At 52.9% G+C, this 21,324-nt stretch overlaps 1 protein-coding gene and 1 long non-coding RNA gene across 3 annotated transcripts in view; one reads left to right on the forward strand and one right to left on the reverse strand.

Annotated features, from left to right (window-relative positions):
* Positions 1 to 1,368: 1,368 nt before the first annotated feature.
* Positions 1,369 to 21,324, reverse strand: part of TASOR2 (transcription activation suppressor family member 2) — a 48,258-nt gene continuing 28,302 nt past the window's right edge. For both annotated transcript variants that reach the window (XM_077340372.1, XM_077340373.1), the window contains 9 exons: positions 19,882 to 20,770; positions 17,487 to 17,928; positions 12,050 to 15,814; positions 8,809 to 8,934; positions 6,952 to 7,105; positions 5,897 to 6,002; positions 4,486 to 4,667; positions 2,975 to 3,089; positions 1,369 to 2,182 (listed from right to left, as the gene is read on the reverse strand). In XM_077340372.1, coding sequence (XP_077196487.1) covers position 2,182; positions 2,975 to 3,089; positions 4,486 to 4,667; positions 5,897 to 6,002; positions 6,952 to 7,105; positions 8,809 to 8,934; positions 12,050 to 15,814; positions 17,487 to 17,928; positions 19,882 to 20,770 — 5,780 coding nt within the window. In that variant the 3' untranslated portion in view covers positions 1,369 to 2,181. The remainder of the gene's footprint in view (positions 2,183 to 2,974; positions 3,090 to 4,485; positions 4,668 to 5,896; positions 6,003 to 6,951; positions 7,106 to 8,808; positions 8,935 to 12,049; positions 15,815 to 17,486; positions 17,929 to 19,881; positions 20,771 to 21,324) is intronic.
* Positions 7,099 to 11,830, forward strand: LOC143838658 (uncharacterized). Its single transcript, XR_013231441.1, has 3 exons — positions 7,099 to 7,569; positions 8,099 to 8,141; positions 10,165 to 11,830. It is a non-coding gene; the product is annotated as an uncharacterized LOC143838658 (long non-coding RNA).

Raw genomic sequence — 21,324 nt, forward strand, 5'->3', positions numbered from 1 at the left:
CATCATGGGCTTCGGGGCAGACCTTCCCGTTGATCTTGGCATGTGCTCTGCTCGGGGCAGGCAGAAGCTGCAACTTGTAGGGAACTTTTCAAGGACAAGCCGGTCAAGGACAAGCAGCCGGCGCTTGAGCCTGTGGCCCTGCCAGAATGACAGAATTCTTGGGCCCAGGGCGCCTGAAGGACTGTTTTTCTGCCTGGGGCTTGAGAGCACACGGAGGCCCTCCTGCCCATTCCCCCCACTAAAGGTACTTGGATACACAAGCGAGGGCCCTTTCTAGGACAGCCCCACAGTTATGAAACCACCTCAGGGAGGGGTGCCTGGCCCCTCGCCTTTGGTCTTTGAGAGGCAGCTGAAAAAGGCTTTATTCAGGGCCACGTTTTCTCCGGGGCGTGCATAAGGACATCAGGGATGGGAAAGCAGGCTTGTTTCTCTGAGCTCCCCTCTTCCCCGCTCTCCCTGGGGACCATGCTGTAGCAGCGCTAGAGATGCCGGGGCTTGAACCTGCAGGCTAACAGGCTCTGCCATTCAGCCAGGGTTGATCTCTGTTTAGGGGTGTCCAGTGCGGGAGGACTCGGTGAGGTTGGGGTCTTTGGACCAAGGGGGTGGGGACAGCAGCTGCAGAACAGTCCAAATGGCCATGATGGCGTGCGGTGGCTGGCCAGCCATGGAGGTGCCCCTCGAGATAGGAGCTGGCCTCCAATTCAGAGCGGCTGGATACCAGGAATGTAGCGGACTCCGACCGCTTACAGCAGGGGTAGTCAAACTGCGGCCCTCCAGATGTCCATGGACTACAATTCCCAGGAGCCCCCTGCCAGCATTTGCTGGCAGGGGGCTCCTGGGAATTGTAGTCCATGGACATCTGGAGGGCCGCAGTTTTGACTACCCCTGGCCTCCGAAGCCATCGATCTTCCAGGAGATGAGGACTATGTTTGAGGGCTGGGGCAACAGCAACCTTTTATTCTGGCCGTAAGCTTTTGGCTGCATGCACACTTCCAATTATTTGGTTCCCATGTGGTGTGTGTTTGTAGGGTAACAGAGTTGGGGATTTTCTGGCAGCCAGCTAGAATGCCCGTTGCATGGTGCTGGCAGGGGCTCATGGGAATTGAAGTCCACGGACAGCTGGAGACCTACAGTTTGCTCAGCTGCCCCCCATCATTTCAGATCAACCCATCCAGCCACCCTGCTGACCGCTCCAACTTCTAGGGAAGGGCAGCGTTCCAACAGGACTCTCGTGGCTTCTCCAGCTGGTCCTTCTTGCCGACACGCACCCAACTCCGCTCCCAAGTTCAAAAAGCAGAGCGGGGAGGGCAGCCGAAAGAGTCCAAAGCTGCTGGCTGGGCATTTGGCAACCTCTGGATCAAGTCAGGCCTTTTTCCATCCGCTTTTATTTATAAAGAAGATTAGTTTACAAAACGGCCTCCCGAGCCACCGCTGAGGCGTCTTTTAACTTCTGTTCATATTAGTGCTAGCATCTATCTGTAACTTTTATTGCAATACCATAAATAGGAGGAAAGGGCAGGGGGAAGAGTTCTACTCGGCAGTTAGGAACTAGCGAAGGAAAAAAAGAGCACTGATCACTCAGGGAAGTTAAATATTTTGATGATGTCCAAAACGAGGAGAAACCAGGCTCCAGAAGACCTGCTGTGCAGATGCACGCTGGCCCCAATCCCCTGGGAAGGGCTCCTGCACAAGAGGAGCAGTGGGGGCTTGGCTAGGAAAACTGGGGGTGGGGGGCACGGGATCGTGCCCATTATGTACCACCGAGTGTATGAAAAGCTGGCTTATTGAGTGCTGAACCTTCAAGTAAACAGGTATGATTTTGTTTTTCCTATGACAAGTTTTGTTTAGCTGTGCAACCCAACCCGTGTGTGCTCAAAATGCCGTCCTCTTGACCACCGACTCATAAAAAAAACAGTTGTCGAGAGGGTCCACGTTGTGGTTAAATAGTCTTCTGTACAGGCCATAAATAAAATCGCAGTCCTGTTTGCGGAAATGAGGGTAGGGGGAGGCAATGGAAGAACCGCCCTCTCGTGGCCTCCGCGGGCGGTTCTTTTGCAATGCGTGGCTGGAAACAAACCAAAACCCAAATTCATCTCTTCATAGATTTTAAGAAAGAAAGAAGCAAGCTCTGCTCTGCATCCAGCCCCGGGCTCAGGAAGGGTCAGAGAGGCATCCTGGGTATCTGAAACGATAAAAGGATATCCGTCACTGGTAGAACCACCGAAGGTTTCCAAAGTGAATCTGTGACCGAACGGGAAGGCCCTGCAGAGACAGCGGCACGCTCAGGCCCATCTTGCCCCCTAGTCCTTCCCCTCCCGAGTAAGAATTGGGAGCCCTTCTCTTTCCCCTGATCAGGGGTTCTTGCCCATGATTTGCTCGGAAGGGCTCCTCCCTGCAAAGGCTGAAGGAGGCAGATGGCCTAGAAGGGACACGGAGTAGGTCTAGGAATCGCCAGCATCTCTATGGTAAAACCAACCAGCCACCATAAAAAGTTGACTGAGCTGGGGAACCAGACCACCTGTCCTCTTGCTCCAACGTTCCCACTTACCAAACAGCTTGAGCATCTACTAGGGACCCCAACCCCCAGTGGTAGTGGGGAGGGGGGTGGAGCTGCAGTTCCTTCTGCTTCCCAGAAGCTTTGCCGCAACCCCAGATCTGGCTGTCCCAGGGGACCCCTGGCCGAAGGAGATCTGCCCCCGTGCTCCCTCCCCTCCCCTTTAGAACCCACCTGAAACAGCAAAACTAGACACCATCACAAGAAAAGACTAACCTGCCTCCCCAGCCAAACCCCTGGATCACCCCACACATCTTGGCCCCACCCCACGGCTCCTGCAGCCATTCCCCTGACAAGGACTTAAATGTCGACACAAAGCCGGAGCCATGGAGGGCATTAGGGCCTCCCCTGCCGCCAGTGGATGATTTTAGGCTTCCCATTTCTCTCGTCCCTGTCCCGCCCTGCCCAAATGACCCTTACCAACAGTAGCTTCTGCCGGATGACGCCAAGTCTTGCACCGTTGCAACAAAAGTATTTACATCCAGCACCAAGATCCCCTTGCTCTCGAAGGCCTCCCTGCTGGCGCTGGGGGGTTCTGCACGGAGGGAAGGAGAGGGTAGAAGACTGAAGCCCCTGGACAGTGATAGCAAACGGTGGCTCTCCAGATTCCGTGGACTACAGAGACCATGGTCCCCCGCTATTACACAAATTCAATGCCCGTGGACTACAGCGACCATGAGCCCCTGCCGTTTCACAAATTCAGATGTCCATGGACTACAGCGACCATGAGCCCCTGCCGTTTCATAAATTCAGATGTCCATGGACTACAGCGACCATGAGCCCCTGCCGTTTCATAAATTCAGGTGTCCATGGACTACAACAACCATGAGCCCCTGCCGTTTCATAAATTCAGTTGTCCGTGGACTACAGCGACCGTGAGCCCCTGCCGTTTCATAAATTCAGATGTCCATGGACTACAGCGACCATGAGCCCCTGCCGTTTCATAAATTCAGTTGTCCGTGGACTACAGCGACCGTGAGCCCCTGCCGTTTCATAAATTCAGTTGTCCGTGGACTACAGCGACCATGAGCCCCTGCCGTTTCATAAATTCAGGTGTCCATGGACTACAGCGACCATGAGCCCCTGCCGTTTCACAAATTCAGATGTCCGTGGACTACAACGACCAGGAGCCCCTGCCGTTTCATAAATTCAGGTGTCCATGGACTACAGGGACCATGAGCCCCTGCCGTTGCACAAATCCTTCAACTGTGTGAAATTATTGCACTTTATGTGAAGCTTGTTCGGGCTTTTAATGCAGCCGGTGCCATGATACAGCCTCTAGGGCTGTATCCTGTCTCACACTGTGGCAACAAGGCATAGAAGCCAAGGCCTTCTTAAGAGCCCTGCTGGATGAGACCCGTGGTCCACCTGGTCCATCTTCCTATCACACACAGTGGTCAGCTAGTCCCACAGGAAGGCCAACCACAAGGGCCCAGAGGCCTTCCCCTGAGGTGGCCTCCTGGCTCCTGGGATTCAGAGGTTGACTGCTCCTGAACGCGGAGCTTCCTGTTATGCACCATGGCTTGTACCCACTTAACAGACCTCCCCTCCATGACTCTGACTCATCCCGGTTAAAGCCATCCATGCCTGTGGCCTTCACCACATTTGAATCCCTCGCTGTGCAAAGAAATATCTCCTTTGGCCCATCCTGAGTCTACGGCTCGTATCACCATCGATGAACGCCCTCTGATCATTCTTGGCCGTCCGCTCGACCCTCCAGAGAGCATCAGAAGCTTGATGTAACTAAGAAGAGACTTGGGGTGTGGGAGGGTGCTGTTTTCTGAAAGCCCCACCCACTGTCACCACCGCCGCGGGTAATCTGCGAGCCTACGCAGATCCCCCAAGTCCTGCGTCTCCCTTCCGCTTGCCCCTGCAAAGGGAAGGCCTGCCCCGCGTTTGTGGCCCTTGCAGAGACAGAGCAGCTTCCTCACCCGTCAGGAAGACCGCCAGCCGAGCGGAGATGTGCTGCACCTGCAGGTTGAGCAGGCAATTCAGATACTCGGATCTCGAGGCCGATCTGGAGTCACACTGGTGGTAGTGGAGAACCTCGGCAAAACTGGCCCCTTGGCAGGAACGCAGGATCGAGTCCTTGGAGCGCGCCACGGGATCCACCCTGCGGGAAGAGAACAAGGTGAGAGGTCAGCCCATAGAATCATAGAGTTGGAAGGGGCCATACAGGCCATCTAGTCCAACCCCCTGCTCAATGCAGGATCAGCCCTAAGCATCCTAAAGCATCCAAGAAAAGTGTGTATCCAACCTTTGCTTGAAGACTGCCAGTGAGGGGGAGCTCCCCACCTCCTGAGGCAGCCCATTCCACTGCTGAACTAGACCCCTAGAATCCTAGAGTGGGAAGGGCCATACAGGCCATCTAGTCCAACCCCCTGCTCAATGCAGAATCAGCCCTAAGCATCCTAAAGCATCCAAGAAAAGTGTGCATCCAACCTTTGCTTGAAGACTGCCAGTGAGGGGGAGCTCACCACCTCCTTAGGCAGCCTATTCCACTGCTGAACTACTCTGACTGTGAAAATTCTTTTCCTGATATCTAGCCTATATCGTTGTAGTTTAAACCCATTACTGCGTATCTCTGCCCCAAAACACACCCACACACACCCTTCTAGGGCTGGTGAGATTTCTAAGCAAGGGCCTTGTTGATGGATGGGGCAGAGCTGAAGGACCAATTCTCAAAAGACCCTTTTTACCCTTGCTTGGCAGCAAAACAGCTGCTACGGAGCCGGAGGGAAGGAGGAGAGCAGGGAACTGAGATCGTGGGCCAGGCTGGTTTCTTCCCATGGAGCGGATGCAAGAAGAACGCTGCGGATGTCCAACAGGTAGACCAAGACGGCTAAACTGAGAGGGGTGGTCTATACATCAAACTATAAATAAATAAACTTACTGGTCATTCCTGGCCCGAGAGATGCACCTCTGACCTTGACCAGGGCCCTTTTGGGTGGAATGAGCTCCTGGAGGAGCTACAGGCCCTGCAAGAGCTTTCAGCTTTTCTTAAGGCCTGTAAGACGGAGCTCTTCCACCCGGTCTATGGTTGAGGCCAGTGTGGGGAGAAGATCTGTGGGCCCCCCAGAGGAAGGTATCCCACCACATTAGAACAGTGGTGGCCAGCAGTTCTCCCCTGCTGCCGTGCTTGTAACTGGACTGTATTTCTGTAATCGTTGTAATTTTGGCCGGGTCTTTAGGGGACTTTGTATTTTATCTTTATCTTGTGACCCACCATGAGCCAGCTCTGCCAAGCATGGTGGGAAATACAGTCAAATAATATAACAAATTAAAAAATCTGTTTGCTGGAGAGTGGAAGCCGGCCGGCAATCAGGAGCTGGAAGCCCCTACCTTGCGTCTTCTCTCAGTTTCTTCGTCTCTTTGTGGTGAAGGAGCCACCGCCACTTCTGCTGCCCGTTGAGCTGCTCCAGAGTTTTGACCACGTCCTTCAGCTCCCCTGCAGGAAGAGCCCCAGTCAAGCCGGTCCGAGAGAGCCGTTTGGACGGTGACGCTCGGACCTCTGGGTTTCAGCCCAGCCCAGAGCTCTGGGTGTGAATCACACTCAATGTTATCAAGGGTGGCAAGGTAGCCACAGGCTCCTGCCATGATTTGCTTGACCAAAGTCCCAACCAGACTGTGAGATTTAAATGGCTGCAAGCCATTTCACTGCTCTGTTTTGCTTCCCCCATGCTTGGAAGTGGGGAGGAGGGAGTGAAACGGATGGGTTACATGGACGCAAGCCATTTAATCGGTGGACCCACCCTGATCAACTGTTAGGCTTAAATGGCCTTAACAGATGAATCAGACAAAAGTCCAGTAAATGTTTGTGGAAGACACCTTCCTTGAACACTGGCTCGGAGGCTACAAATTGGGCTTGCCTATCCCTCCTGCCTGAAACTGAATCAAGCCGTTGGTCCATCTAGGTCAGCTCTGCCTACTCAGAATGACAGCGGTTGTCCAGTTCCCATCCCCTCCTGCTGGTCCTGCGGACTGCACCAGGGGCTTCCTGCATTTCAAGCAGATGCTCTGTCAATCAGCCACAGACCTCCCCAATCTGGCATAAGGAAGGGGAGAAACTGAATTTTTCAGGAAGCCACCCTTTTTATCATTTTGCCCACCGGGAGGTTCAGAGAGAGACCGGTGCAGCCTGAAAAAACTCAGTGGGAGGAAAGGATTCAAATGTGAGGTGACACTTAAGGCAGGATGGATGCCTCCAACATGCTCGTTTCCTCTACATGGGGCAGGGCTGTATTCACATGGTGTGGGGGGGGGGAGCATTTCACCAGGCAACCCTATCCTTGTGTGCAAAAGCAATACCACCATCCAAGGGGGCTGCAATTTCAGACCATCCACGCCTGCCAACCTGAATGCAAAGAAGCAGCAATGCCCCCCCCCCTTTCTCTCACCGGTGGTCATGGTCTCCAGCGCTTGGTCGTCCGACACCACGAAGCCCCCGCTCTGGAAGAGCTCCTGGTAGGTGTGATCCAGGATGTCCTCGGGGCTGTCCACCCCGGCAAACGTCACGTTGGGGAAGTGCTTCAGCCGCAGCAAGGAAGGAATCTGTTCGGGAGGCAAACGTCGCCCGAGTGTCAGAGCGGTCCGGTTCTGACGTGCCGGGAGGGGTCGGGTGGGATCTGGGATCCAGCCTCAGCAAGGCACAAACACTCCTGGGAAGTTCGCCCCTTTCCCCCGGTCACCTGTTCCCAGCAGTTGGTAATCGGAGGCAGAAGGCCTCCCTCCGTGAAGAGAGCGGATCTGTTTCTTTATACCCCACTTTTCACTACCCAAAGGAGTCCCAAAGTGGTTTACAAACTTTCCCTTTCCCCTCCCTACAACAGACATCTTGAGTGGTTGGTGGGGCTGAGAGCTCTAACAGATCTGCCCTGCGAGAACAGTCCTAAGAGAACTGTGACTGGCCCAGTTACCTAACTGACTGCATGTAGAGGAGCGGGGAATCAAACCCAGTCCTCTGGATTGGAGGTTGCTGCTGTTAACCAGGACCCCACACTGGCTGTCTCATGAAGGTACCGTGGCTCTTAATACTTTCCGGCAAAGGTTTATCTACAGTTGATAGGAAGGAGGGTCACGGAGAGGGGGGGGCAGCATCCCGGGAGGGGGAAAAAATAAAACCTCAGAAACTTACTGAAAGTTCTAAATGGAAGATTTCCTGGCGATTCCTAGAGCTCCCTGGACATCATAAAGGCAGCTCTAGCCGTTAAGATCTGTAAGATCTTAAGATCTTCCTGGCAAGGAGAGCCAGTTTGGTGTAGTGGTTAGGAGTGCGGACTTCTAATCTGGAATGCCAGGTTCAATTCTGCTCTCCCCCACATGCAGCCAGCTGGGTGACCTTGGGCTCAACACAGCACTGATAAAACTGTTCTGACCGGGCAGTGATATCAGGGCTCTCTCAGCCTCACCCACCTCACAGGGTGTCTGTTGTGGGGAGAGGAAAGGGAAGGCGACTGTAAGCCGCTTTGAGCCTCCTTCAGGTAGGGAAAAGCGGCATATAAGAACCAACTCTTCAATTGCTAGAGCTACCCTTGTCATTCTCAGGTAACTCTAGGAATCACAAGGAACTCTACGGACAGAACTTCCAGTAAGTACCCGAGGCTTTATTTTCTTTTTAATTTTTATCTGCAATAATCTGCTCCCCCCGCCCTTTCCCGGTCCCAACTTCCCCCTCGTGGCTAACTGAGCATCGGCAGACAAGGGTCTGTTATCTTGTGGCCTCCTGCCAAAAGCAGGCAAAACTGAACCCTCCTTTTCTGAGAGCCAGCAGAGTGAGGGTTCATCACCTCTGAATATCCCCTTAATATCCCCTGTAATAATCACGTCCCACCATTTTCTCTTGGCTCAAGCCAGATGAAAACTAAACAACCCCTGAAATCCCTGCCTCCTGTCCCGGTCAAAGATGCTTGATGTTCATACCCCTTGAAGAACTCCAAGAAAGGGGAGGGGCATTGCACCCCTTCCACAATGTGGGGCCATGCTGGAGAAGGACTGGGGTCTGTGGTGGGACGGCTAATGCACGATGGCCCCATGACTAACTGGCACAGGAGACTGCAGGATCCCCAGCCTTACTACCATTCCCAGAAGCCGCCCCTGCCAGCATGTCCATGGACTACCATTCCCAGAAGCCCCTGCCAGCATTCGCTGGCAGGGGCTTCTGGGAATGGTAGTCCATGGACATGCTGGAGGGCCGCAGTTGGACTACCCCTGCCCAAGGGTGATCGGGAAGCTGCTTTCTCATCTCCAAGACTTACTTTGTGAACATGGGGAAAGATGTCCTCGTTTCGAAGGATCACCAGCAGCCTGTCTGCCTCCAGGTGGCTGGCCTTGCAGAAGAGCTGGGGGTCGGCTTCCGAGTGACCCCCTTTCTTCAGCAGGTTCTGAAACAATGTCGACAAGATAAAACCTGCCGTTAAGGTTGTGGCTGGGGGTCTGTTTTGTGCGCGAGTGGCCCGAGGCTCCATCCCACGGATCTCCACTTAATTAGTAAAGATCCTTGTCCTCCTGAGATCCAGGACAGGCCCTGCTGGCCAGAGGGGGCAACGCTGACCCAGATAAATCGATGGGCTGGCTTTGCATCAGGTGTCTTGGTTCGTCAGAGACACAGCCGATGGGACGGATCCTCCAGCGGTAGTGCAGGGGGAAGAGCAGTGCTCCTGGCCTTTTCCTTCCTGCTTTCCCAAAAGTCACCACCAGGGGTCAGAGGACTATCTATTCCTCTTAACAGTGATCCCCAATCCCCGGTCCAGGGACCGGTACTGGTCCGTAGATCAGTCGGTACCGGGCCGCAGCTCCTCGTTGTCCTCCTCCCCAGCTGCTGCCTCGGGGGCTGCCCTGCCACTCTGCTGCCGGCTCACCTTTGGTGCTCTCCGGCTGCAGCCATGGATGGGGCTCCCCCTCGGCATGGCACTGTGCAGCTGCTGCTGGCAGCGCCCCCCAGCGGGCGGTGGGTAGTCAGGGGTGCCAGCGGGAAAGCAAGTGGAGCAGGAGCTCAGGCGGTGGCAGCGACGTCCCTCGGCAAAATACTCCCCCCGCCCCCCCCCCAGGCCTCAGTAAAATTGTCAAGCGTTGACCGGTTCCCGGTGATAAGAAGGTTGGGGACCTCTGCCTCTTAATATTTCTGGTAAGGGCTTGGAGGAGGAGCCTGTCTCATGGCTTAAGTGGCACTCAGTGCTTAACACCCACTTAGGGCGGCTGTCCCGCCCCTGAGTGCCTCCTCCTCCAACCGGCTTGCCTGTCTGTCCAGCGGCCAGCCAATTGCAAGGGGACTGCCTCTTCCATCACAGCAACATCTGTCAGGTTGACCAGCTAAGAACCAGCTCATGACAGGAGACAACCCATTCCCTTCAATACAAATTAGAGGCCCCACACTCAGTCCCCCTCCTCCCAATGGACTGCAATCCAGCTCCACAGGAGTCCTGCCTTTTTCTTCTCTAGGGGCACAGCTCCCTCCAGGCAACTGGCAGGGGACTGGGAGGGGCAGGAACCTGGCCTCTACCATGGAGTTTTTGCCCAAATACCAGTGTCTCCCTGATGATGTCACTTCCGTGTCACATGGGCAGTGACATAGACATGCTGCTGGAAGTTGAACAGTTCATTCTTTTTTTCAGGGAAAGTTTCCCCTCACTGGCCAGCGGATCGCAGCAGGGAGGTGGGGCCTGTGAACAGTTGCTGGACACTTCCTCATGGACTTGCTAATGAACTACATCCATGAACAGTTGCTGGGCACTTCCTAATGGAGTTGCTAATGAACACCCAGACACTGGAAAAGCACTCTCCCCAGTTAATAAATGAACAGCAACTCTTCACCCACTCCACACTGTGGTACAGGTTCAAGTGGATAGCCGTGTTGGTCTGTAGTAGCACAACTCAAATTTTTCTTTGGCTGGCGCAGAGATATTGCCGTCTTGCCATGTTCATGCCAGCCAGTTACTGCTGAAACGTCAGGGACTAGAATTAACAGACCACGGCCACACAGCCTGAAAAACCCACCCCAGGCAATGATGCGATTGTTCTTATTTTGATCATTTCTGTCCCACTCTCTTCAAAAGTGTTCAAGGTGGCTCTGCAGACAACTATAAGCCAGTCTCAGCGGGCAGCCGTGTTGATCTGCTGCTGAAGAGCTGGATTCGAGGTTAGCAGCAACCAAGAGACCAGCAAGATCTTGGGGATCTGGGCTCTCCTGGGCTGATCCTGCGTTGAGCAGGGGGTTGGACTAGATGGCCTTTATGGCCCCTTCCAACTCTATGATTCTATGATTTCCAGAGTTGAAGCTCCCTTCGTTGGATATGAACAAGAGCAGAGATCCCTCTGTCCTTATATCCCAATTGAAAAGAGGAAAGGGCCACTCTGGAGGCAAGGGTGGAAGGCCCATTGTCAACAGCTTGGTTAGAGCAGAGGAGAAATGCTTGGGGGGCAGAAAATTAGCACCTGTAGTGATTTAGGCCTGGTTTCAAAGCATTCTGTGAAGGCTCAAGGGGGTGGCAGGTGACAGTGGTTGAGCGATAGGGTTGTGAGTGTCCTGCATAGTGCAGGGGGTTGGACTAGATGACCCAGGAGGTCCCTTCCAACTCTATGATTCTATGAAAGCACTGACACTCCAAGGAAGGCTTGTGTGTGTTCTAGAATGCAGCCCGCTCACATGAGAAATCACAACTTAGACCACCATGGTCAGCATGGGTACATGTGTGGCATAATGACGACACTCTAAGACTTACATTCAGAGGGATGTCATGTTGGGCTACAGAGTAAAAGAATGGAGGAAGGGTTTGGTCAACCAGGGTTTCCCTGGGGTTTTTTTGATGGCCCTGGAAAGGTTTCCCAAAAGTGTGGGAGTCACTTGATTTTATATATATTTTAAAAACTGATTAAACATTTAACGAGTGATATAACGATCTATGGTTCTGTCAGCCCGCTCCACCCCCCAAAATGGCCTGGAGGGGGTGGGAAGAGGAGGGACCCTGGGTTGGCATGGACACCGCTGTGCTTTCCAACCATATTCTGTACGGTCGCACTGTTTCTGGAGTTCCTTGAAACCTGAAGAATGTTTCATTAAAGAAGTTGAGTTAGACTGCCCTGGCTGAACTGTGGCTCTCCAGATGCCCATGGCCTACAATTCCCATAAGCCCCTGCCAGCGTATGCTTGCATACCTAAAATCTGTTGATTCAAGTGGGTAGCCATGTTGGTCTGAAGTAGCACAACAAAATCAGAGTCCAAGAGCACCTTTAAGACCAACAAAGATTTATTCAAGGTGGGAGCTCTCGGGTGCATGCACAGACTGCACAAAAATCAGAGTCCAAGAGCGCCTTTAAGACCAACAAAAATTTATTCAAGTGGGAGCTTTTGAGTGCATGCTTTTGAGTGTCTGAGGAAGAGTGCATGCACCCGAGAGCTCCCACCTTGAATAAATCTTTGTTGGTCTTAAAGGTGCTACTGAACTCTGATTTTGTTGTGCTAAAATCTGTTAAGTTAAAAAAAAAAAGTGAATGTTTTACCTTTATTCTCCCAAAGATGGGATCGTCGTCCGTTTCCATCAGGTAGAAGGAATAGGGTTTTTTGCATGCCTCTTTGGCGACGTTTCTAAGTCTGAAGTGTAGTGTGTTGCACAAGTCATCAAACAGATGCTCATAGGAAGTCCTCCTTCCCGGCAAGGGCTGGCATCTTTTCTCGGGAGCATCTTCTGAGGTAGTACTGGGATCGTGTCCCTGCTGGCTCCTCTGCCTGTCACCCAACTTCATCACCCTGCTCAACTCGGCAAACTCGTCCATAATCACCGAGATGTCCCCCCGGCAATCTTTTAGCTTATTATTGTACGTCAATTTTTTGAGGTGGAAAGGGGCGAGCCGTTCCTGTCCCTTCCTTTTGAACCTAGCAGCTTTAGCAAAGGAGCCTCGTGGGAGAGGAGGAGGAGGGCCGAAGGGATCGTCAGACGGGCCGATTCCGGGGGACGGACGCACGGTCTGCTGCCTCGCGCTGGGATTCGCAATCGTGATCAGAAGCGGACTTCGGCTTCGGGGCGGCAGGCTCAAACCGGGACCTTCAGGTACCCTTCTCAAGAGTAAAGGGTCGGCTATGACCTGAGTTGCAAACTCTTTTGCAAAGAGACTGCTGGAGGTAGAGAGTTGTGGCCGCCTCTTTTTGAGGATATGCTTTAGCTTATAATGGAAACGCAAACACTCAATGTCAAGGGTGCCTTGGATGGGGTCATCCATAACACGGCAGATCCTCCTCGAGGAGTTTATTAATCCTGACTCTTCCGTGAAACTGTCTCCCCTCTTGGAAGAGTGAAAAGTTCTGGTTTTGTCCTTGTGCTTCTTGGTGACGGAAAAATTGATATAATCCATTAGCGGACCCTGCTTGCCGTCAGGTTTCAGAGGGGGCAGGGCGGGCCGATCATCCCTTTGGGACATAAAAGGCCGTTCGAAGCATTTAGCCTCAGGCCCAAGGTCCAAAATCCGCGGTTTTCCCCCAAAGAAACCCCAGTCATCGCTTGTACTGGCCTTTTCTTCTGGACTCAAATCACGGATGTAAATAGCCCCTGTAACTCCTCTAGAGTCTATAGATTTTGTAGAACAAGTGCTCACGGGTGTATTTCTGCAATATGGATCTCCGAAGAGTTCTTGGTCATCGTCTCCTGAAAGAGACTCCCCTTCCCTATTCGTATTGGGACCCAAGACCTCGGTAGACAACTCTGCCCGTTCACTGGCCAACTGTACATCCGTGGCATCTTTCAGGCCCCCCCGGTTTTGCCCTTCTCTCGTGCCTTCGTGCAAAGGGGAATCAGAGTCTTCCAGAGGATGCTCAATTAGAGCACAAGCCGAGATTTCTACATTCCCTTCCCCGGCCAGGCTGCCCTCCCTCGACAAAACGGATGCTTCAGGGCTAGCAGGTCCTAACCCAACCTCCCCATGAACTATGGGCATAGCTGAATCATGGTCCTTTGAGGATCCTGCTGTTTCAGCTAACTGGAATTTGACCTCTAGGCTTGGGGTGCCCCCTTCTGTCCAATCTGGGCAACTCGAAAGGACATACATGGCCATCAAAGCAGCTTCGTTCTCTCTCAATGTCTCTCTTTCAACCCCGGCTGCTTGATGAGAGCTGAAACCTGCGTAAGACGATGAACGGCACTGGCCGTCCTCTTGCAGCTCTGCCCCTTGGTTAACAAAGGCGCTCTGCTTCTCTAAACGTTCATCTCCCACCGCTTCGGAGTCAGACGTGGTGAACTGGTCAGTCGTGTGGCTCTCTTCGTCACTCTCGGGAGGGGTCACGCACTCCAGGGCCATGGCACTGATCCAACTTACGCCTGATTCCCCTTTGGAAGGAGCTTCTTCGCTCTCCGCTTTTAAGCTGCACACGGTATCAAGCAGTTCACAAAGGAGGGCCTTGATTTCTTCAGACACGGCAGCTGCACCCTGGTGGGGCTCCTGATCACAGCCTTTTTCTTCCACAGCAGAGACACGTCCATTATTTTCACTTTGATCACTAGGCATGGTGCCTTCCCAGGTAGCTCTGAACTCACTGCCCTCCACCCCCAAGCACTGGATTGCTTCATCTTCTATAGCATCCTTCAGTAATTCCGACATCTGCTTGGTCTTCTGTTCCCTTTGAATACCTTGGTGATTACCTTCCAATGGATCTGTATCAGACACGTTTGTGACTTCGTCTTCCTGGTCGGTGCACAAACCCTCATCGGAACTGACCGGTTCGGGAAACACAGGACTTGGGGCTGACGCAGCACAGCTTTCTTGGTTCTCGGTCAATTCTGGAGTGATTTGATGGGCCGGAGGCTTTTGGGATGGAGCCGAATCGATCACATCAAGGGTTCTTTTCTCCTCCCAGGAAACACAAGAGTCCCCGATAGGAGCCAACGGTTTAGGAGAGGCAAGATTTTGGGCTGGTAGAGGAGAATCGCTTTGGTGCGTGACAGGCTGTTCTCCGGTCGGCCTGCTGTTCTGTACTTGGCCCAGTTCACAAGCCAACTCGGCCAGAGGGACCTCTTCCTGGGACTTCGTTTCAGTCACGTTGATTTGGTCTGGGGACACGGGACATTTAGGGGGCACTAAAGAGTCTTCCTGGTTCCCTAGCAACTCTGTTATTTCATCCGGCTTTGACCGATGGGCAGGATCCGTTTCCTGCAAAGCTGAATTGGCCCAGCTGGTTTCTTTGCCTCCGTTCAGATCGAGGGGATTTGAGAACTGACTTTGCTCGGACACAAGCAAATCTTCTTGGCTCCCGACAGAATCCCTTTGAGTTACCAAATCAACCTTTCTTCGGTCCGGTTCAGTAGTTGGCAGAGAAACGGAATCTGCTAGACAGGTTTCTTTGTCTTCTCGGGTGATGCCGGAGTGCTCAACCAGGTCTGTTTGGTTCGGAGATGCAGGAAATTTGGGGGATTCAACAGAGTCTTCGATCCTAGCAAATTCAGTCACTTCATCAAGAACGTCCCGGTGGAATGGAACCGTTTGTGGTGGATGCAACCCAGCCAGACCGTCTGGTTGACCGTCCTGTGAAACAGAGGAACCCTCAACAGAATTCACTGGGTTTAGAAATGCAGGTTCGAGGGCTAATCCTGAAGGGTCTTCTCGGTCCCCTGGCGATGCTGGGACAGCCTCGGGAGCAGACTGCTGAAGGAAACTTGCTGCTGGCGATGGCGTCAAAGTTGTCAAGCCATCGCCAGAGGATGCTGCATCACATACGCACGTCTCTTCGGCCACACAACCCTCGTGGCTTAGGTCCACGGGATCTTGTTCCAAATCCATGTCGCGTGGCTCCGTGTCCGCATCGTTGCTCTCCGAAAGAGCGAGGTCAATGGATTCCATCTCCACGCTCTCTCCCTCGACGTCCTCCTCGTCTTCGTCGGTGGGGAAATCCCGAGAATCGCCTCTAGGGAGACGTTCCTCTTTCCCGTACTCGGAATTTGCCTCTGGCCACGTCGCTCCAGAAGCACAAACTGACTCAATGCTGCCGATCGGGCAGCCGTCTGCCGAAGACGAGGCCTTGCCGGCTGCCGCCCTCTCTGCAGAGACGGCGCTCCCCGAACTCGTTACCCCCTGTGCGTCTTTGGCGGTCTCCGGCAGCTCGGGGAGCACGGAAGCGGAGTTGCTCTGGGAAACTTCCACCGAGTTAACCGTTTTCGCTTCCGCCTTCACGTCGGGCCTCGATCCGCCTCGTCCTCGTCCCCGTAACGAGCTGCCGTCCTGGCTCAGGAGAGAGAGGACGGGTTCCGAAAGGAATTCCTCTTTGACTTCCTTTCCGAGCACCTGGAAATGTCCAAAGTTTCAGAGATTTAGGCGGAGGACAAGAGTCACGGGCAGAATCCCTACGAGGGTTGTGTGCTTTGGCCGCTGGAGTGGCCGTTTTGGCCCAAAGCAGCCAGCGGCACAACGCGGGGGGGGGGGCGTGGAGTGGGGGAGGGGCGGCGCCGGTGGTGGTGCGCCAATCAACGGACGCACACAGGTGCAGAGCCCCTCCACCCCCTGCGCCACAGCGCTGGCTGCTTCGGGCTGGAACAGCCGCTACGTTGGCCGAAGCGCATAACTCTAATGCCTATGGCTTTCCAATCAACCAACTATCCCAAAATACATAAATAGAAATTAGGAAGACAGCTAGATTCGACTACAGTAGAACAGAGAACATCAAGATTTTGAGGGTAGAAGCTTTTGAGAGTCAACACTCATTGCATTGGGGGGGAGGGGGGAATCTCACAAAGGGAGTTTTGACTCCCAAAGGCTTACAACTCTCAAAAGCTTGTTGGTCTATACCAGGGGTAGTCAAATTGCGGCCCTCCAGATGTCCGTGGACTACAATTCCCAGGAGCCCCTGCCAGCATTCGCTGGCAGGGGCTCCTGGGAATTGTAGTCCACGGACATCTGGAGGGCCGCAGTTCGACTACCCCTGGTCTATACACTTGGGGTTGTTTTAGTTAATGCTGATTTGTACTAAATGTCGGTATTTTTTAAAATTTTAAATTTGTATGCTGAATTTACTGCTGTCACCTACCCCGAGCCACCGAAGAAATAACAACGATCACAACAATATTATGATGACGATGCTGATGATAATGAGGATGATGATGAGGGATTGAAATCTAACTATACTCTACATCAGCATGACTACTTTCTTTCTCTCCCCCACCCCAACACTTTGGGGAAATATTTAATTTTTAAACATGCTATGTAGTCAAACAGGAATGGTCTTTTGCTTGTTTGTTTTGAACAGCACAGAACTAATTCGTACTCATTTCCCCCCTGTAGACTTATTTTATATACAAAACAAAATTGTCCTGAGAACTCTTTTCCCCAAGGTTTAGATCAGGGGTAGTCAACCTGTGGTCCTCCAGATGTTCAAGGACTACAATTCCCATGAGCCCCTGCCAGCAAATGTGTAGACCAGGGTAGTCAACCTGTGGTCTTCCAGATGTTCAAGGACTACAACTCCCATGAGCCCCTGCCAGCAAATGCTGGCAGGGGCTCATGTGAATTGTAGTCCTTGAACATCTGGAGGACCACAGGTTGACTACCCTTGGTTTAGATGATCAAAACTGACAATCGTGGGGCTCAAAAGCATTAGAAGCAACCAATCTGCATTTAATTTCAGAGGGTACAAACTTTTAAATTTGTAGACAAAGCCTCATAAAGATTAGACAATATAATAAAGAGATCTTCAACAGTACAACCAAATTTGAGCCCAGTAGCGCCTTAGAGACCACCTCCAATTTGGGGGGGCACAAACTTTCAGAGCTTCCTTGGTCAGCTACAAACGATAACTCTTGCCAGTTCACACCCCGAGAATCCGGGTGGTGTCTAAGACTACTTCTGGTGGTAAAAAGTGGGGTACAAAAAACCCAACTCTTCTTTTGGAAGGCAAAACATACCCAGACCCCAGGATAGGAAAACCCCGGAGAATCTGGAAACGGGCCTACTAAAATCTCACCTTCTTGAAGGCCTGGCGCAGGCTGGCCAAGTTACTGGCAAAGGAGCTGACTCGCCCATCTTTCAAAGGCAGGCTGCTGGTCTCCACAGGGTCAGCATGGGGAGCCTCGTTCTCAATGCAGTTTGTAGAGGACAGCTCGTTACAAGACAGTGGCTTCTCCACAGGGGAGCAAGCCCTCCCTTCTACTTTATTGGACGTCTGGTACGACTCGGAGAACGAGTCCGCCGAACGCTTCTCGGAGTCACAGAACCCATCGCTGTCGTCAATGAGCTCCAACGGATCCACAACACTGTTCAGAGATACAAATTTGGCAGGGTTGCTGTGCTCGACCACCTTCCTGACTGTTGGGGACCGGAAGGGCTTGCTATAAAACAAGGCCACCCACATGTGAAGAATGAGCTTCATTTCTTCCACATCGTCCGACAGGCTCATGTCCCAGGGACTAGGGAACAAGCAAAGGAGGGAGGGAGGGGGGGAGAGAGAAAGAGAGAAAGAGAGAGAGAGAGGGAGAGAGGGAGGGATAGAGGGAGAGGGATAGAGGGAGGGGGAGAGGGAGAGGGAGAGAGGGAGGGGGAGAGAGGGGGAGAGGGAGAGGAGGGAGGGGGAGAGAGAGGGAGAGAGAGAGAGAGAGAGAGAAAGAAAGAAGGGAGGGAGGGAGGGAGGGGGAGAGAGAGGGAGAGAGGGAGAGAGAGAGAGAGAGAGAGAGAGAGAGAGAATTTCTTCAATGATAATGTCATGCAGAAGGTTGGATTAATCAAAACTTCTAAACATCTGAACAGATAATTGAAGTTTCTCCAACAAGTTGAAGAAAACAATTCCACGAGATGGGGAGAGCTGACAAAGAGAACTTTTTCCTCCCCCTCTCTCCCAAAATACAGCAACTCTAGGGCATCCAGTGAAGCTGAAGGGTAGTCAATTCAGGACAGAAAACAAAGAAACAATTCCTTACACAGCGAGTGATTAAAATGTGGAATTTCCTGCCAGAGGTTGGCCACTGGTATAGACGGCTTTAAAAGGGGCGTAGGCAGTTTCCTGGAGGAAAGGTTTATCAGTGGCTACTAACCACAATGATAAAGGAACTTCCACATTTAGGGCCAGGAGGCAAGATCAAAGTTTCTTGGCCTCTCCGCTGTTGTTGGCCTTCCAGAGAAACTGGCTGAACTAGATGAACCCTCACTGGTCATTAAGCAGGGCTCTTCTGGTGTTCTTATGAAGGCCCTGGCCTCTCTGCCCTGTTGTGGGCCCTCCAGAGGAACTGATTGGCCACTGGGTGAGACGGGAGGCTAGACTGGAGGGACCCTCCCTGGTCTGACCCAGCAGGACTCATCTGAGGTTCTTATGAAGGCCTCAGCCTCTCTGCCCTGTGGCTGGTCCTCCAGAGGAACTGATGGCCTCTGTGTGAGGCAGGATGCTGAACTGGATGGACCTTCACTGGTCTGGTCCAGCATGGCTCTTCTGATGTTCTTATGAAGAACTCTGCCTCTATGCCCTGTTGCTGGCCTTCCAGAGGAACTGTTGTGGGCCCTCCAGAGGAACTGATTGTCCAGCATGGCTCTTCTGATGTTCTTATGAAGAACTCTGTCTCTCTGCCCTGTTGTGGGCCCTCCAGAGGAACTGACTGGCCACTGGGTGAGATGGGATGATGGACTGGAGGGACTCTTCTGAGGTTCTTATGAAGGCCTCAGCCTCTCTGTCCTGTGGCTGGTCCTCCAGAGGAACTGTTTGGCCAATGTGTTAGACAGGAGGGACAGGACTAGCTAGATCCTCACTGATCTGATCCAGCACGGCTCTTCTGATGTTCTTATGAAGAACTCTGCTTCTATGCCCTGTTGCTGAATCACCAGAAGTACTGACTGGCCCCTGGGTGAGACAGGCTACTAACCCAGCAGGGCTCATCTTATCTTATGATTGGGCTTTGGGCCTATCCTCCTGAGTGGCATACGGAATGTTGTAGAATCATGGCACACCTTGACATACCAATATTGCTTGGGGTGTGTCTAGTCACAGCTGACTTGCCTTGGCCCCCAGCAAGGGGCTTTCAAAGTGGATTGCAGAGTGGATTGTACTTCTCATACTATGCAGTCCACCTTGAGTCTCAGTGAGAAAGGCACAGCATAAATACCCTCAATGCATTACTCCTTGGGAATCTAGGGCCTTAACGGAGTCTACGGATGGAGCCAGAGAGGAGGCAACTGCTCTTCTTGTGGGCAGCGGGCAAGGCCCAGGCCCGGGCATCAGAGACTGCAGGAGTCCAAATTCAGATCTGACACGTGGCTCAAACAACAAAGACAGCGCACAGAGACAGTCCTCTCCGGCCAGAACGAAACTCAGGGAACGATCGTGACCTTCACACCAGACCAAGTACCTTTCCAAACTTGGGGGAGACGCCACTTACCCGTGGACAGCCCGGACGATTGTTTTCTCCAGCGAATTGTTCGTGTATTTGCTGTCTGCGCTGAAGAGGTATTCGGCCTCCCACTGGCAGGTCACCTGAATGGACTGGTCGCGGAAGGTCACTTTGCGGGACTTGCAGAAGTCCTCCTTCGGCCTGGCGGCCATGATGGCCGACCGGGAGAAGGGCAAGTAGGTCTGAAATTGCTTGGGCGGGTGGCAAATGTTCTGCTGGTGCCGGAAAGGCAGGACTTTCCCGACGAGGGGTCCCGACTTTGCGCTTTTCACCCCGTTCTTGGAGCTGGGGGGACTCGGGGATCCTGTCCAAGGGAGCTGGTTTTGCAAAGGATCCAAGGCCGGGGAAGCATAGGAGTGCTCAGTGGAGATCAGCGAGGGCACGCTCGGGTCCGAACCATCTCCGGTCTCCGGCGGAAGTGCTACCTGGGGCTTAGCCGGATGGGGCCTGGCGCTCTTCTTTTTGCTCCTGTCTCGATTGCTAGAAGGGGAATCCACGCTTTGATCAGGTTGCACGGGGTCTGGGCAGGACCGCTGAGGACTCCTGCCGGGAAGGGAAGCGCCTTTCAATTTGGCATTGACCCGGTGGTATTCGTGATCAGAAGCCTTCCGCAAGAGCTTTCCGCCCTGCGGGGGCCGCCGGTCTCGCGTCGGGCTGTGAGACAACCCGGATCTCTCGGGGTTTGCCAGGAGAAGGGAGTCACAAGAGCTGAGCGCCAGATCAGCCAGCATGTTCAAGGCATGGGAATCGCACTCGTCTCTCCTCAGGGGCGGACAAGCATCCCTAGGAGCAGATCTTTCGTTGGAAGGAACGTTCTCGTCGCCGGGGGGTTCCAGCTCGGCTACGTCGGGATCGCGATGGGGGCATTTCTTCTTGACTGTGTAAGAAAAGTCATAGAATAAGGACCCAATGGCTCCGGACACTGAAAGAAGGAAACAGTAATGTCTAAAAAGTGTACCAATTTGGATTTCCTTAACCTTTGGAGGTGGTTGTTCAGATTTTCAGTTAAGTTTTAGCCCCTTGTCTTTGGTTTTGGTTCTATTTAGTGAGTCATGTCGGGCCTGAGGTAAGGGCTGCTGATAGGCAGTATCTGTCAGGTGAGATCACTTGGGATTTTTAAGATGTCTACAAACATGACCAAGAGGGGATCTGATCACCATCTTCAAGTATTTAAAAGGGTGCCATGTAGAGGATGGAGCAGAGTTGTTCTCTCTTGTCCTGGAGGGACGGACCAGATCTAATGCGATGAAATTAATGCAAAAGAAATTCTGTCTAAACCTCCGGAAGAAGTTCCTAACAGTTAGAGCAGTTCCTCAGCGGAACAGGCTTCCTCGGAAGGTGGTGGGTTCTCCATCTTTGGAGAGTTTTAAGCAGAGGCTGGAGAGCCATCTGACGGAGAGGCTGATTCTATGAAAGTTCAAGGGGGTGGCA

Source organism: Paroedura picta, chromosome 5 (assembly GCF_049243985.1).
Source record: "Paroedura picta isolate Pp20150507F chromosome 5, Ppicta_v3.0, whole genome shotgun sequence".
NCBI classification, from domain to species: Eukaryota; Metazoa; Chordata; class Lepidosauria; order Squamata; family Gekkonidae; genus Paroedura; species Paroedura picta.